The 16,450-nt window shown below is 35.7% G+C and overlaps 1 protein-coding gene across 1 annotated transcript; it reads right to left on the reverse strand.

Annotated features, from left to right (window-relative positions):
• Positions 1-13,390: 13,390 nt before the first annotated feature.
• On the reverse strand, positions 13,391-14,817 carry LOC142609906 (uncharacterized). The gene is made up of 2 exons (XM_075781632.1): positions 14,308-14,817; positions 13,391-13,651 (listed from the first exon to the last, which is right to left on the reverse strand). The coding sequence occupies exon 1, from the start codon at positions 14,697-14,699 to the stop codon at positions 14,355-14,357; it is 345 nt and encodes a 114-aa protein (XP_075637747.1). The 5' UTR covers positions 14,700-14,817; the 3' UTR covers positions 13,391-13,651; positions 14,308-14,354.
• Positions 14,818-16,450: the final 1,633 nt, after the last annotated feature.

The raw sequence follows: 16,450 nt of genomic DNA on the forward strand, positions 1-16,450 counted from the left end.
AATAATTGTTTTGGGTATAAATTCCAAAAAATGACTTAATCATTTTGTTAAGATTATTTTGTCATTTTTCCTATAATCAGTGTTTTCTTCAAACCCATCTACTATTCAACAAGAAAAAAATAATTCCATCCAATCCAAATGGTTTTGATCAAAAAGTCTCAAAGCAACAGCTGTCATGGTTTGTGGTATCAATGAACTTCCTGACTGAGTACAGGAGCCCTACAGTTCCTCTGTCGTTGCAAAATTTGATGATAGAAAGTCTCGCTTCAACACTCTCTCAAATAGAGTCAAAATCTGCAACAAAGTTTGTTCAATTGAGCAAATGATCACACCAAAAAAATAAAAATAAATAAAATAATAAAATAAGTACACACAAAAACACACACATATATATAAATCAAGACTATGCAATATGGAAGTAGTGAACTGACAATACTACCTGTCATATGAGCAGAGTAATGCATAATAGTCCATAAAAAATATCAAAAAGAAAATAAAAAGTTAGAAAAAAGCAAAATAAGATAAAGTAAAATTGATTTCATGTTTTCCCTATATAATTTGCTAGCATTTCATGCTTGAACATGGGCATTTCTTTCTTCTTCTTTTTTGATATGGAACATGGCCATTTCTGAGCATGCGTCTACTGCTTTTTCGTCCAAGTCTCAGCTGTGTATTTATACCATGTGTGTATACCATGTGTGTGTATACCTACACCTGGCCTTTTGCTACTGTTATAGCTTATGCCATTAACTGGTGTGTATCAGTACAGATACATGTATTTTGACAACGACACAAAACATAATATTTGTATAAACATAATGTAGCTGCAGTCGCAAAGATTGTGACAGGTCTATGTGTTAGGTGTGTGCATATTGTCAGATGGTAGCAGATGGTTGTAAAAGCTTGTGTATACCTAGAGTAATTTCTAATTTCCAATTTCAATTTCTCTAATTGTAATTTTACAATTTAAATGTAAATCTTCTCAATAGAATTACTTCCAGAGTGCGATGACTTATTTGGGTGGCTCATGAAGGATTTTCACATCTGAAGAGAGAGGCATCACTTTCCTCTTATCTTTTTATTGTATTAGATAATTGAGTAACCTAATCTTCTTAAGAGAGATAATGATAGTACTCAATAGCTAGGGGCTGCAACTGAAGATCCACCACCAATTCATGGAACCTAAGTTTCAAGAGTGTGGTTCTGTAGTGTTCTTGGACTAATAATATTTCAAACTTCTATATGAGTTTAGTTGTTTCATGTTTGAGCCTGATCTTAAGTATTAATTGAATTTTAGAGTTTTCTACCTAGCTGACTTGTAGCAACAGAACTACAGTTGGAACATTTTGAAAATATAAATATCATGTAAGATCTGCTTCATCATCATTGTTTAATTTGATAATACATATAAAGTATGGTTATTGTATGTTAAAAATACAAAAGCATTGTAAAGTATGCGTATAGTGTTATCTTTTTTTTTTTTTTTTGGTAAACTGGAATTCAATTAAACAAAAAGCACTAAGAAACAGAGGCAACTACAGGGCCTACTCTGTTCGTATACAAGCCACGTTTATCTGCCTCAATGAGAGGGAGCAAGTCCACAGGCGGACTAGAAAAGGAAACAAAATCTGCAGATTGCAAGAGACCTAATCTAGACAGCTTGTCAGCGCACATGTTGGCTTCTCGAAAGATATGTCTGATACGGCACTGAGGAATGCAAGTCACCAAATGCTTACAATCATCAAACAGAGGAGAGAGTATGGTGTTAGCATAACCAGGGTTATTGACAGCATCAACTAATGTACTAGCATCCAACTCAACAATGACAGATTGAAAATTCATATGGTGGCAAAGTTGAAGGCCGTCCCGAAGCACCCAAACCTTAGCTATGATGCTGTTGGTATGTCCAATGTATCTCGAAAACCCCCCAATCCAGTTCCCCTGGTCATCCCTTATCAATCCTCCACATCCTGCAGCGTTCAACAGGTCAGAAGCCGACCCATCTGTGTTTAGCTTCACCCAACCTGTATCTGGCTTTTCCCATCTGATCTGTCTAAACGTTCTAGCTTGATTCCTTCTAGGACGACTGATACACAAGGCACACTCCGTGGCTTGCATGATGATACTCTTCGCCAGTTGTGGGTTTGCTCCTTTACCCTTGAAGACCGTTTGATTGCGTTGGTGCCAAATAAGCCAGATGGCAAATAGAAACAAAATATTCCATGGAGGGTGATTCGAGGAAGACAGCCACTTTGACTTGGCGTTGGTGCTTAGCCATGCTATGATTCTCTGGGAGAAGAAGGTAGAGTTACTGCTGTGAACTCCAAGTTGGTGCCATGTTGGTTTCACCACATTGCAATCTCGAAGAGCATGGATTATGGATTGTTTTGCTTCGTGGCACATCGGGCAGGATCCATTTAACTGCATACCTCTTGCTACCAAGCACTCTTTCACACCTATGGCCTGATGTAAGCACTTCCACATGAACATCTGGATTTTAGGGAGGGTGCAAAGTTTCCAAATCCAGGTGCCATCAAAGGTGTTAGTGTCCTGGTAGTCCGAAGCTAAGAGATAGGCACTCCTAGCATCAAAATCCGCCTTAGGGGAGAATTTCCACGCTAGTTTATCCCCACTTCTCGTAAAAATGGGCGTAGGAACAGCTTGGATAGTGGCCTTAATTTCCGGAGGAAACTCGAATGGAATAGTGGGACTGAAAACCCATATTGTACTTATTCCCAAAATGCAAGGCCCCGAAACCATTGCCAACTACGGACCCATTAGCCTGTGTAACTCAGTTTATAAGATCATCACTAAAATTATTGTGGCTCGGATCGGACCTCATCTGGAGTGTTAGAGATATATTAGCCCATTAGCATAAGCCCAAGCTTAATTCTACTTTATGTGCAAGCTAAGTTTCCTACTTGTACTAGAAGTCTATTAGTTTAGGGTTTAGTCTACTATATATACACATGCTATAGTTCATTGTAATACAGAATTTGTTCTACACTCTAATATATTATTGATGTAGCCCTTTAGAGTTTCTTCCATGGATGTAGGCCGTTAGACTAAACCATGTAATCCTCTTGTGTTATTGTGTTCTATACTTTATGCTTTCGTTTTCGCTTCCGCATCCATAATAGCATATTCAACATAGTGTATCAATGCTAATATTTAACATGGAGAAATTAACTCCCCCTTCAAACTGCGTTTGTTCCGGGAAGGAGAGGGGTGGATAATTTCATCATTGTCCAAGAGTTAGTCCATACTATTGGCAAAGCTAAAGGAAGAAAGGGTCTCACGGCCATTAAGATTGATCTTGAAAAAGCGTATGACAAGATTGAATGGAGTTTTATCTGAGAAATGCTTCTTAGCTTAAACTTTCCTTGTAGTCTGGTTGAGCTAAACATGAGCTGCCTGTCTTCGGTCTCTTCTTCCCTCCTCTTTAACGGGGGGCTGCCTTGAGGCTTTCTGGCCTTTGAGAGGCATTAGGCAAGGGGATCCCCTCTCCCCTTACCTTTTTATCATCTGCATGGAGTACTTAAGCCAGTTGATAGAGTTGAAATGTGTGGATAAGAGCTGGAATCCAGTTAAAACCTCTAGGAGTGGGTTGCCTTTCTCTCATCTCTTCTTTGCGGACGACCTAGTCCTTTTTGCTCATGCTAACCCAGAGAATTGCCTAGCTATCAGGGAAATGCTTAATGATTTTTGTGCAAAGTCAGGTCAGACTATAAGTGCAGCGAAGTCCCGAGTTTTTTTTCTCCCCAAATGTAGACTCGGATCAAAGAGAAGCTTTGTCCAATCTTCTCGGCTTTACCCCAACCTCTAATTTGGGTAAGTACTTAGGGTTTCCTCTTAAACATCTAGGCAGCCACAGGCAAGATTTTTCCTTTGTCTTAGATAGAGTTAAGAAAAAACTCGCAGGTTGGAAAGCAAACCTTTTATCCATGGCGAGCAGAATGGTGCTCATTCAATCTTCTTTCTCCACTATTCTTGCGTATGTAATGCAAAGTAACTTACGGCCAAGCAAGATCCTGGATGGAATAGACCAAGTGAATATAAATTTCCTTTGGGGATCCACGGATCAAGCTAAGAAAATGCACTAGGTTAATTGGAATAGGGTCACTAAACCAAAAAACCTAGGAAGTTTGGGTCTCCAAACAGCCAAAAGCAGAAACACGACCCTCCTAGCCAAGCTTAATTGGAGGCTGCACACGGAAGGTAATGCACCTTGGGCTAAAGTCCTAAAGTTGAAGTATTACACTAGGCAAAGAATCAACTCCAGAAACGCAGCTAGGCTTGCTTGTTCTCCCATGTGGAAAGGGTTGAGGAAAGGGGAAGAGGGAGTTAAATGGGTGCTTGGCCAAGACAGCAAACTGAACTTTTGGTATGATTGTTGGTCAGATTTTGGTCCTTTAAGGAATCTCATTCAAGGCCCACTCCCCCGTGAGACCAAGAACCTTGAAATTAAAGATGTGTGCTCTACTAGTGGTTGGGAATGGCCCACTGTATAGTGTCTATCTAGACCATCATGACTCCAACTTTTCTTTTGTCTTTTTTCTTTTTGGAAAAAACTTTAATGCATTAATGAGAAGGGAAGGAACAAGAATCAACCTTACAGATTGCTATTAAGGTAGGGGAATCTTACCATTAATGAAAAAAAAAAGAGTAGTTAGAGGCAAGAGAAAATTTTGCAGCTATGAGGGCTACATAATTGCAATTTGCAGGTTCTTTTAACCCAAACAAAATAGGAAGAAGCCAAACTACTTTTATTTTGTCTAATAGGTATGATATTGGACGTCATTTGATATAGTTTTCTGTGTTTTTTTTGTAGTCCTTTATGTGTCCTTCGGGATCAATGATTTTCCCATGACAAATGCCAGTCATATAAAGGTTTGTTTCCTGCTATTTAGCCCAAATTTTTTTGTTAATAATCTAACTTGCAAATCGCTCTCTGCTACATGACATTCTAATTTGTTGTTGTAACATAAAGCAATTGATGCTCTGTTGATCTATTATCCCCCGGCAGGAAAAAAAAAAATGCTAAATTTCTCAAATTAAAGGAAATTAGGGGAATATAAACTAACTTTACTCTTTGTTTGGTTGGTGAAAATTTTAAGAAAAGTAGTCTTCTTCTTTTTTAAGCTCAGCTGAGGTAGGGAAATATATTCATATTATCTGGAGTGCCAAATAATGAAATTATTAGCATCAGAATTTAGTTTTTTTTTTTTTTTTTTTTTTTTTTTTTTTTTTTTTTTTTTTTTTTTTTTTTTTTTGGTTTCGCAGCAACCAAACAGAGCATTATCGAGGTAAAGAAAAACCTCCATATTTTTAACTCCATATAAGATTAACAAAAATAAACTTTAAAATCAATCAAACTATCAAAGGAGTATATCGTCACACACACACACACACACATATATGAGTGTGAATTTTGACAATTTACTATTGGATCACATTATTTTCGTATTTTCTCCATGTGATCAAAGATCAATAGCAATATCATTGATCAATTTTATAAATTTAAGTTTTTGTAGTTTAAAATAATGCATAAAAGATGAGTTTTTTGATCGAATGATAAAATAACATCTAATTGACATGAAAATTGGCATAACTGTTATCCAACGGTGAGATTTTCAAAATATAAATTGTATAACAAGTTATTAGGTAGTCTAACATTACTTAGAATTACATTAATGGCCTGTTTGGATGTTTAAAAAAGGAGGGGGAGTAGAGTAGAGGGAAGGGGAGTAATTCAATTACCTTGTTTGGGAGTTTTTTAAGAAAGGAGGGGGAGGGGTTTGGAGAGGTTTGAAGGGGTTTCAACTACCTCCAACCCCCTCAGTTTTAATTCCCCCAAATTGGAGAGATTTGAAGGGAGAGTAGGGCACATATAAATTATTGATAAAGTAAATTACCTAATTTACCCTTATTATATTTATAAAATTACAATGTTAAAAACAAGGGGAAGGGCTAATTACTCCCTTCCTCCTTACTAATTATAAAAACATCCAAACAAGGTGGAGGGTAATCATTCTCCTCTACTCTCCTCTACTCTCCTCCCTCTCTAAACTCCCAAACAGGCCATAAGCGTAAACTTGAACTTAAACTCATATATATTATTCAACTTCAAATTCTTTGTGGAAGTTAGAACTTACGGAACCAAACCCAAAGAGTGAAGTAGAGAAAGGGAGGGGAACGTATGGAACCCATGAACAGCGGTTGAACCCAAGAATGGTGAGATCTGCGTTGGAAATTAACTACAAAGTACAAACATAGGCAAGCTCACAATATCTAGCGGCCTCGCTCTCCTTTCTGATTCTCTTTGTCTCATATAAACTGGTTGTTAGGCTCTAGTTTTTCTCTCGATTTTGGTTTTTGTTAATTTATGTGCACAGATATATGTATTACGTAAGTGACTTTAACAAAGACGGCTAACAAATGCCTTAAATTGACTAAAATAAAAGTTCATGGGGTATACTATGATTACTATCCCAGAGTTTGGAGGGTGTAAGTCATGCTTTGTTGAGAAGAAAGTGATTCAGAGTTCTCTAAACTTGTACATCCATTTATCCTTAAGATTTATATTAGGGTAAATTGCAAATTACACCCCTAAAGTTTGGGGTGATTGGATTTTACACTCTGAAGTTTCTAAATTTGAATTTTACCCCCTGAAGTCTAGTGATGTTTGAATTTTACACTCTAACGTTTTAGAATTCGGATTTTACCCCTATAGTTTAGGCGTGTTTGGATTTTACTCTTTAAAGTTTTGGAGTGTTTGGATTTTACACCTCAAAGTTTCAAAATTTGGGGTGTAAAATCCAAACACCCCTAAATTTTAGGGAGTAAAATTCAAGTTCAAAAATGTTAGGGTGGAAAATCAAAGCACCCCAAACTTCGGGGGTAAAATCAAATTTCTGAAACTTTAAGGTGTAAAATTCAATCACTCGGGTGTAATTTACAACTTACCCTATATATTATTATACTTTGAGTTTAGAACCTATGGGTAGCCCCTGCATGGGTGTACTATAGATAATGGGTTTAAAATCAAATTTGAATGACACCGTTTCAAACTTTTCCAATATATGCGTGCGTAATTACATGTGTACATTGCTTTCACCTTGAGAATGAATCATAAAAATTAAATATAGGCCTTAAGCGAGCCTCATGGCTAATTCTCATTGATCAAAATATCTAATGGGTAAGTTTTCAGCTTGGGCTATTATCGACTTGTGTCCTAACCAAAACCAATTGATGGATTTCTACAACTCATAAAAATCAAATATATCATCTTTATGTGCTAAGGTAGCACTGAAATATTGGGATAAAGATTATGCCTAATACCACATCCACATGATACAATGTTATTATAAGCCACCCAAAATTTGTTAAGGTTGTTTAGCTTTAATATGCTTTTGTGAATTTAGGTGTTCGTCACAGTAGTATGTGTTAGTGTGTCACTTCAAATATGCGTTAGTGTATAACCGAGTCATATAATATATATATATATATATATATATATATATCTGTGTGTGTGTGTGTGAGAGAGAGAGTGAGAGAAAGATATGATCCGGTGATCCGGTTTATATAGAAGGTGGTGTGGGTTGTTAATGTTGGTGGTTGGTCAGAATCGTAGAATGAAATATATAGAGTATGGAATGGATAACTCTGCTAATAAATCATGCACACTTGCCATACTCAAGTGTTGGGTGCACATGACACCCTTGGATTCCAACACACACCTTTGTCAAAGCTCATTTATGAGCTTGTTCCAAAAGTCTCCAAAGCTAACTCTTTCATTTATTAAGAAATGACCAAAGCATGAGAGAGGTTTGATTTCTCCTAATGAGAAGTGATGCAAGGTGTGCGAGACACACAGAAGGAAAAGAAACGAAGGAAAAAGAAACTAAGGCCATTCGGCCTTATGGGAAGCTGAAGCAGAGCGCTGTTTTTGGCTATTGTGAGAGAGCTGAAGCAAGAGAGGCCCGTTCGACCATTATGAGAAAAACACAAGTGAGAGCTTCAGGAGGTGCAGTTCGAAAAGATAGATAGAAACACAGTAAGTGTGAGAGAGTGGAAAAGAAAAAGGAGACATTTTTAATTACTCAAGTTACACACGAGGAAGATAAATTGGTGAGATTCTCATGGAGTTTTTAAGTGCTACAACCATAGAGAGTTGGAGTATTCAAAGGAAAATTTTGCCACTCGCTTTGTGGTGAGATTGTATTTACTCCTTGAGATTTATTTGTTGTATATCCAATTTATTGTGGACTCAAGTTTAGCATAAACTTGATAGTTGTAATCTCTATTTCATAATGGATATTTTTTCGGAGCTGTTCCGTGGTTTTTCCCTCTACACCGGAAGGTTTTCCACGTAAGATTTGGTGTTCTTGTGTAATTGTGTTTACGTAGTGCTTGCTAAATTTTTTTTGGTTTTCATAATACTGCTATTGCTTGGTAGTTATATATTTTTAATTCATAAACAAACATAGAGGGGATTAGGATTTTTCCCCAACAAGTGGTATCAGAGCTTTTGGTTGCTAAGGTTTGACTGTCTTGTGTTGGATTAAATGGAGAATATGGGTATGAATACTATGGTTAAACTCTCGGCATCGAATTATTTGATATGGAGGCCGATGAAGGAGGATGTCCTTTATTGCAAGGATTTGCATAACCCTATTAAGAGTGATAGTGCCAAGCCTAGTGATATGTCAGATAGAAACTGAGGGAAATTAAATAGAAAAACTATCAGGTGTATTAGACAATGCATCAATGTTAGTGTTTTTCACCATATGTCTTAGGAAACAAATGCAAAGTTTCTTTGGGAAAAATTAAGGAGTCTTTATGGAAGGAAGACAGCCCAAAATAAAGATTTTATTGCTAGAAAGCTTGTGAATTTGAAGCTTAAGGAGGGTAAGTCCATTGCCGAGCACCTTAGTAAGTTCCAAGACTTGGTTAATCAGATGGCTACAATGAAGCTAGAAATAGATGATGAGTTGCCAGCTTTATTGCTTCTCAGTTCCTTACCTGACAGTTGGCAGACTTTGGTAGTGTCATTCAGTAATTCTGCTCCGAATGGTGTGTTACAACTTGCCATGGTTAAAAATAGTTTGCTTAATGAAGAAACCAGAAGAAAGGATATGGGCAAGGATATTGCACAAGCTCTTATCACAGAGAACAGGGGGAGAAGTAAGAGTAGAAGTTCTAAAGGGCAAGGTAAATCCAAAAGTCGGTCAGAATCAAAAGGAAAATTCAAGTGTTTTTACTGTGATAAAGAAGGTCACATAAAGAGGAACTTCAAGGCTTGGAAGAACAAACAGAAAGAGTATAAAAATCATAAAAGGGTGAATGATGAGAACAATGCTGCTGTTATAGTGTTGGAAGATGAGGTCCTAGCCATAAGACAAAATGATTGTTGTACAGTTTCAGATCTTTATGTTGAATGGGTGATTGATTCAGCTGCTTCCTACCATGTCACTCCAAGAAAAGAGTTATTTACTTCATAAAAAGCGGGAAACTTTGGGAGAGTGAAGATGGGCAATGATAGTTATGCAGACATTGTGGGAATTGGTGATATATGTGTTAGGGCTAACACTGGATACACCCTGATTTTGAAAGATGTGAGACATGTTCCGGATATGTGCCTAAATTTGATTTCCACTCATGTTCTTGATAAAGAAGGTTATGGCAATTATTTCCGTGATGGAAAATGGAGGCTTAGTAAAGGATCATTGGTGTTTGCTAGAGGAAAAATTTGTTGTACACTTTACAAGACACAAGTAAAGTTGTGCAAGGATATTGTTAGTGCAGCTTAGGAGGATTCTTTGCCTAACTTGTGGCATAGGCGGTTGGCTCACATGAGTGAAAAAGGGTTGCAAATTTTGGCAAAGAAGTCTCTTATTCTCTTTGCCAAAGGTACATCACTAAATTCTTGTGACTTTTGTTTATTTGGTAAACAACATAGAGTTTCATTTAATATGCCCTCTACTAGAAAACCCAATGTATTAGATCTTATTTATTCTGATGTATGTGGTCTCATTGATGTTGAGACTTTAGGTGGCAATAAATATTTTGTTACATTTATTGATGATGCTTCACGAAAGGTGTGGGTTTATGTTTTGAAAACAAAAGACCAGGTATTTGAGCACTTCAAGAAATTCCATGCCATGGTGGAAAGAGAGAAATGGAAACCTTTGAAGTGTCTCCTTAGTGATAACGGGGGTGAATACACATCTAATGAATTCAAGAGTTACTGCTTCGAGAAAACATGAGAAGATAGTTCTTGGTACCCCACAGCAAAATGGTGTGGCAGAAAGGATAAACTGCACTATTGTTGAAAAAATCAGATATATGTTTAGAATAACTAATCTGCCTAAGTCATTTTGGAGTGAAGCTATTGTGACTGCATGCTACCTAATTAATAGATCTCTATCAGTTTCTTTGGGTTTTGATATTCTAGAAAGAGTATGGATAGGAAAAGACGTTTCTTACTCTTACTTGAAGGTATTTGGGTGCAAGGCATTTGTACATGTGCCTAAGGAACAAAGATCAACACTCGATAGCAAATCCACTTCTTGTATATTTGTTGGATATGGAGATGCAGAATTTGGCTACAAGTTATGGGATCCTAAGGAAAAGAAAATGATCAGAAGTTAAGAAGTAGTTTTTCATGAGAATGAAAACTTGGTAGACTTTGAGAAAACTGAGAAGCCTAAAGCTACAGTTGAAGGTGTTCCTGATCTTACACCTATCTCATCTTCCTTAGATAATGCCATAAATAGGGAAGATGTACAAGATGAGAATTATGGTGATGAACCAACCGAATTTGATGCTGATGAGCCAGCAGGTGTTGATGGTGATGATGTGACAGATACAGATGGTGTTAAGCAGGGGGAGCAGCCTTCTCCACTAGAGATGGCATAACCTTAGGTGAGAAGGTTTACTAGAGAGTGTCGTCCAGCGACTAGATACCCCACTTCTAAGTATACTATGATTACTGAAGAGGGGGAGCCCAAAAGTTTTCAAGAAGTACAGTCTCATAAGGATAAGCAGAGCTGGCTGAAGGCTATGCATGAAGAGATGAATTCTTTGAACAACAATAAGACTTATGACTTAGTGGAACTTCCTAAAGGCAAGAAGGCATTGAAAAACAAATGGGTGTTCAAGCTAAAGAAAGATGATGACAAGTTAGTGAAGTATAAAACTCAATTGGCAGTTAAGGGTTTCAGCCAGAAATAAGGGATTGACTTTGATGAGATATTTTCTCTAGTAGTTAAGATGAGTTCCATTCAGGCAGTTCTAGGATTACTAGCTAGCTTGGATCTTGAGCTTGAACAGCTCAATGTGAAGACAGTTTTTCTTCATGGTGATTTGAAAAAAGAAATCTACATGGATTAGCCTGAGGGATTCAAAGTGAAAGGGAAAGAACACATGGTTTGCAAGTTAAAGAAAAGTTTGTATGGCTTGAAGCAAGCTCCAAGACAGTGGTACAAGAAATTTAACTCATTCATGGTGGGTCACGAGTACACAAGGACAAATGCAGATCATTGTGTATATGTCAGAAAATTTCCCAATGGTAAATTTCTTATTCTTCTACTATATGTAGATATGTTGATAGTAGGACAAGATGCAAGTGTTATTGGAAATTTGAAGGAGAACTTGTTCAAGTCATTTGATATGAAAGACTTGGGTCATGCTAGACAAATTTTGGGTATGCAAATTCTTCGTGACAGGAAAGCTAAGAAGCTATGGCTATCACAAGAGAAATATATTGAGTGGATTCTTGAAAGGTTCAATATGAAGCATGTCAAGCCAGTCAGTACACCTCTTGGTGCTCATTTCAAGCTAAGAAAGAGATCTTGTTCTTCATCAAAGAAAGAGAAGGGAAATATAGCATCAACTATTTATTCCTCAGTAGTTGGGGGTTTGATGTATGCTATACACAACCAGATATTGCTCACGCAGTTGATGTTTTTAGTAGGTTTACGGTTAATCCTAGTAAAGATCAATGGGAAGCAATGAAGTGAATTTTTAAGTACTTAAGAGGTAGCTCTAAATTGTGCTTAACTTTTGGTGATTCTAAACCAGTTTTGAAGGGTTATGGAGATGCAGATTGGGCAGGTGACCTTGATTTTAGGAAATCTACATTGGGGTATTTATTTATTTTTGTAAGGGGAGCTATATCATGGCAGTCAAGATTCCGAAAGTGTGTTGCCTTATCTACAACTAAAACTGAGTATATTACAGCTAATGAAGTAGGTAAAGAGATGCTTTGGTTGAAACAATTTCTTTAAGAATTGGGTTTGAAACAAGATGGGTATGTAGTTAATCGTGATAGTCTTGAGTAAGAATTCTATGTACCATTCATGCTCGAAGCACATTGAAGTGAGATACAATTGGTTAAGACTAGTTGAACAACGGTCATTTGAATTAAAGAAGATTCACACCGATAAAAATATAGTTGAAATTTTGACCAAGGTTGTGTCTAGAGAGAAGCTAAAGCTTTGTGTCAGGTTGGCCAACATGAATTCTAATTGAAGACTTGAGTTGAAGATTTCTTTCGTAGTGTGGGGAAGAATGTTGGGTGCACATGACACCCTTGGATTCCAGCACACACTTTTGTCAAAGCTTACTTATGAGTTTGTTCCAAAAGTCTCCAAAGCTAGTTCTTTTATTTATTGAGAAATGACCAAAGCATGGGAGAGCTCTGACTTCTCTGAATGAGAAGTGATGCAAGGCGTGTGGGACCTGCTGAAAGAAAAGAAAAGAAGGAAAAAGAAACTAAGACCATTCGGTCTTGTGGGAAGCTGAAGCAGTTCGAAAAGATAAAGAGAAACACAGTGAGTGTGATAGAGTAGAAAAGAAAAATGAGACATTTTTTTTGCTCAAGTTGCATACAAGAAAGATAAATTGGTAAAATTCTCATGTAATTTTTAAGTGCTACAACCATGAAAGATTAGAGTATTCAAAAGAAGATTTTGCTACTCACTTTGTACTGAAATTATATTTATTCCTTAAAATTTATTTATTATATATCTAATTTATTGTGAATTCAAGTTTAGCATAAACTTAAAAGTTGTAATTTCTATTTCAAAGTAAATATTTTTCAGAGCTGCTCATGATTTTTCCCCATGTAAAATTTAGTGTTCTTGTGCGGTTATATTTATGTAGTGCTTACTGAATTTTTTTTTGTTTCCATAATATTACTAGTGCTTGGTAGCTATATATTTTAATTCTCACACAGACATATAGACATAAAGGGGAATATGGATTTTTCCCAAACATCAAGCTCCTTAATTTAGTTAGTAATATCTCATATTGTTAAGAGAAAAAGAGGCATTGGGCTAAAGAGAACATACATATATATATTTTGCTGAAATAATAAAACAAGTAGTTTAGTCACCAAAAGAGAAACATCGTATTATCATCCTTATTATCATGCCATAGCCCCATATTGTAAATATGGGTGTTACAACATATAACATCACTCGTAAGTCGTAAGTAGAGAGCTAGCAAGCTACTATACGCACACACATACAAAGGCAAATGATTTAAAGCTTTTTGTTTTTTTTTTGGGTTTTTTTAAATTCTCTCTCGTTTTTAGCAAACAGATGGAGTTCGATGCATGCTCTTTCAATGACCCCGTACCGCACACCTGCAACACCACCGATAGAATACCAAACCAAATTAGATTTTATCGAAAGTAGACAAACTCCCGGGTCAGGAAAAATATAAAATATAAATATAAAAGAAAGTAGACAAATTTATACCTGCAAAGCATTGAATAACGAAAAGATAAAGATTAATCAAAGTTTTTTTTTTTTTTTGAGAAGACAAATCAAGGTTAATTAACCCATCCTGATGTCTAAAACTGCCAAATAAAATATCCCCATAAATTATATGATATCAGATCACATGTATATACTACCAAAAAAAAAATTATCAAATATAAAATTATATTATAAGCATGAAGATCCAGAATTTTTTTATTTTTAATCTATTTCGTCTGCTCTTTATCATTAGTTCAAATTCAACCAAACGACTTTACCCATTAGCGCCAATTGAGTTAACTGAACCAATAGATCTAAAATTATTCAAGGGTATAAAGTCATAAAGAAAAATTTAAACTATAACAAAAAAAAAAAATCACAAATTTATACTTTTATATATATAAGCACACGGATTTTTCAAGAAAATAAAACTCACACAAAGTTCAATAACAATCGGAAGATCTAGGTAGAATGTCTCACACAAATGTGTCTTACATACATATAAACACATATTTCCAGTACATAAAAATAAAATACGTACATAGATTAGATCTGGATGATATAATATCGATGTTTCATGAGCACAGTCTAATCACTGTCGCTGCTGCTGCTGCTGTCGTGGCCATCATGTTTCTTCTCTTTCTTCTCCTTCTTCTCCTTCTTCTTCTTCTTCCCCTCCTCTGGCTTGCCCTGGCTGTCACCATGGATCTTGTCCTTGATTTTATCTACAATCCCTTCCTTCTGTTCAGGCTTGTGCTCACCACCATAGTGTTGCTGATCTCCCTTGTGCTCACCACCACAGTGCTGCTGATCCCCCTTGTGCTCACCACTTCCTGCTGCATGGTGCTGTTCTCCCTTGTGCTGCTCTTCTTTCTTTTGGCCTCCTCCTCCGATGTGAAGGGTTTCTTCGATCTTGTGCATAATTCCTGCCATTTTTTGCTGCTGTTGTTGTTGGTTACTTTGTTTCTCTCTTATCTCTCTTGATGATCTTTATGTGAAGAATACACAGCGTTGCTTCCTCTATATATAAGCATTCAAGTAGTGGTACCCCTTATCAAAAAAAAAAAAAAAAAAAAGCATTCAAGTAGCGGTGCCCACTACCCAGTACAACCCGTGTTTGGCTTGAAATTACATTGTTACCCACCTTACGTGTACACGTCATTTCTTATCTTTAAACAGCAAGGCCCCTCCAATATAATTTTGGATCTCCCGTTCACCGTGAAAATGAAAAGTATCCGCATAAATAAATAAATAAATCAAAGGTCTTAAATATGCCACCTTATTTGAAAGCTAAATAAATAAATAAATTCTAACTCTGGTAATTTCTTTTTTGGCTGAAACTAACTCTCGTAATTTCAAGATTAAAATAACCTAAAAATGTATAAACTTGCTGAAATTCATTTTAATTATCTAATTTTTAAATTTATCAATTAAGGTTTTTTAGTCAACTTTCATTAAAATTTTTATAAAAAAGATTCTGAAAAATATTTATCAACCATTATTTGATTTTTTTTTTTTAATTTAAAAATTTTGAGGAAAAATAATTAGACAATTAATTATAACATTTACTAAAAATTGATAGAACATTCTTAATTAAATAAACTTAAAACTTAAAGTAATGAAACTAACTCTCGTAATTTCGGGATTAAAAAAACCTAAAATTGTATAAACTTGCCAAAATTCATTTTAGTCATTTAATTTTTAAATTTATTCAATTAAGGTTTTTCAGTCAACTTTTATTAAAAATATTTTTCAATCATTATTTGATTTTTTAAAATTTAAAAATTTTGAGGAAATAGAATTAGACAATTAATCATAACATTTCATAAAAATTGATAGAAAATTCTTAATTAAATAAACTTAAAACTTAAAGGATTGAAATGAACGAAAGTAAAAGTAGAGATTGAATTTTGCATTTTTGCCCAAAACTTTTCTAACTATGGTTAGGCTAACTATAAGTTAGTGTTTGTTTGAAAAAAAAAAAAAAGTCAAAGGAGCATTTGCATTTAGACGTGCTAAAATAGCGTAAGGCCCAAAATTTTCTCAATAAACCCCAAAAAAAACACCCACGTTTTTATGTATCCATTAGGCAAAATAAGATTATATACTATTGTGCTTAATCCTAGACTTGGCTGTGTATTTAGAGCATGTATGTAATCAGTTACAGACTAGCACACCTAAACCTAGCCTTTTGATACTGTTATAGCTTATGCATTATCTAGTGTGTATAAGTAGAGATACATGTATTTTGTCGAAGACACAAAACATAATATTTGTATAAACATAATGTAGCAGCAGTGGCAAAGATTGTGAGAGGTCTATGTGTTAGGTGTGTGCATACAGTCAGATGGTTGTAATAGCTTGTGTATGGCTAGAGTAATTTTCTAATTTCCAATTTCAATCCCTCTACTTGTGATTTTACACTTTTAATGTAAATATTCTCAATAGAATTACTTCCAGAGTGAGATGACTTATTTGGGTGGCTCATGAAGGATTTTCACATCTAAATTCTGAAGAGGGAGGCATCACTTTCCTCTTATCTTTTTATTGTATTAGATAATTGAGTAACCTAATCTTCTTAAGAGAGATAATGATAGTACTCAATAGCTAGGGACTGCAACTGAAGATCCACCACCAATTCATGGAACCTAAGTTTCAAGAGTGTGGTTCTGTAGTGTTCTTGG

This window comes from Castanea sativa, chromosome 9, assembly GCF_040712315.1.
Source record: "Castanea sativa cultivar Marrone di Chiusa Pesio chromosome 9, ASM4071231v1".
In the NCBI taxonomy this organism is placed as follows: Eukaryota; Viridiplantae; Streptophyta; class Magnoliopsida; order Fagales; family Fagaceae; genus Castanea; species Castanea sativa.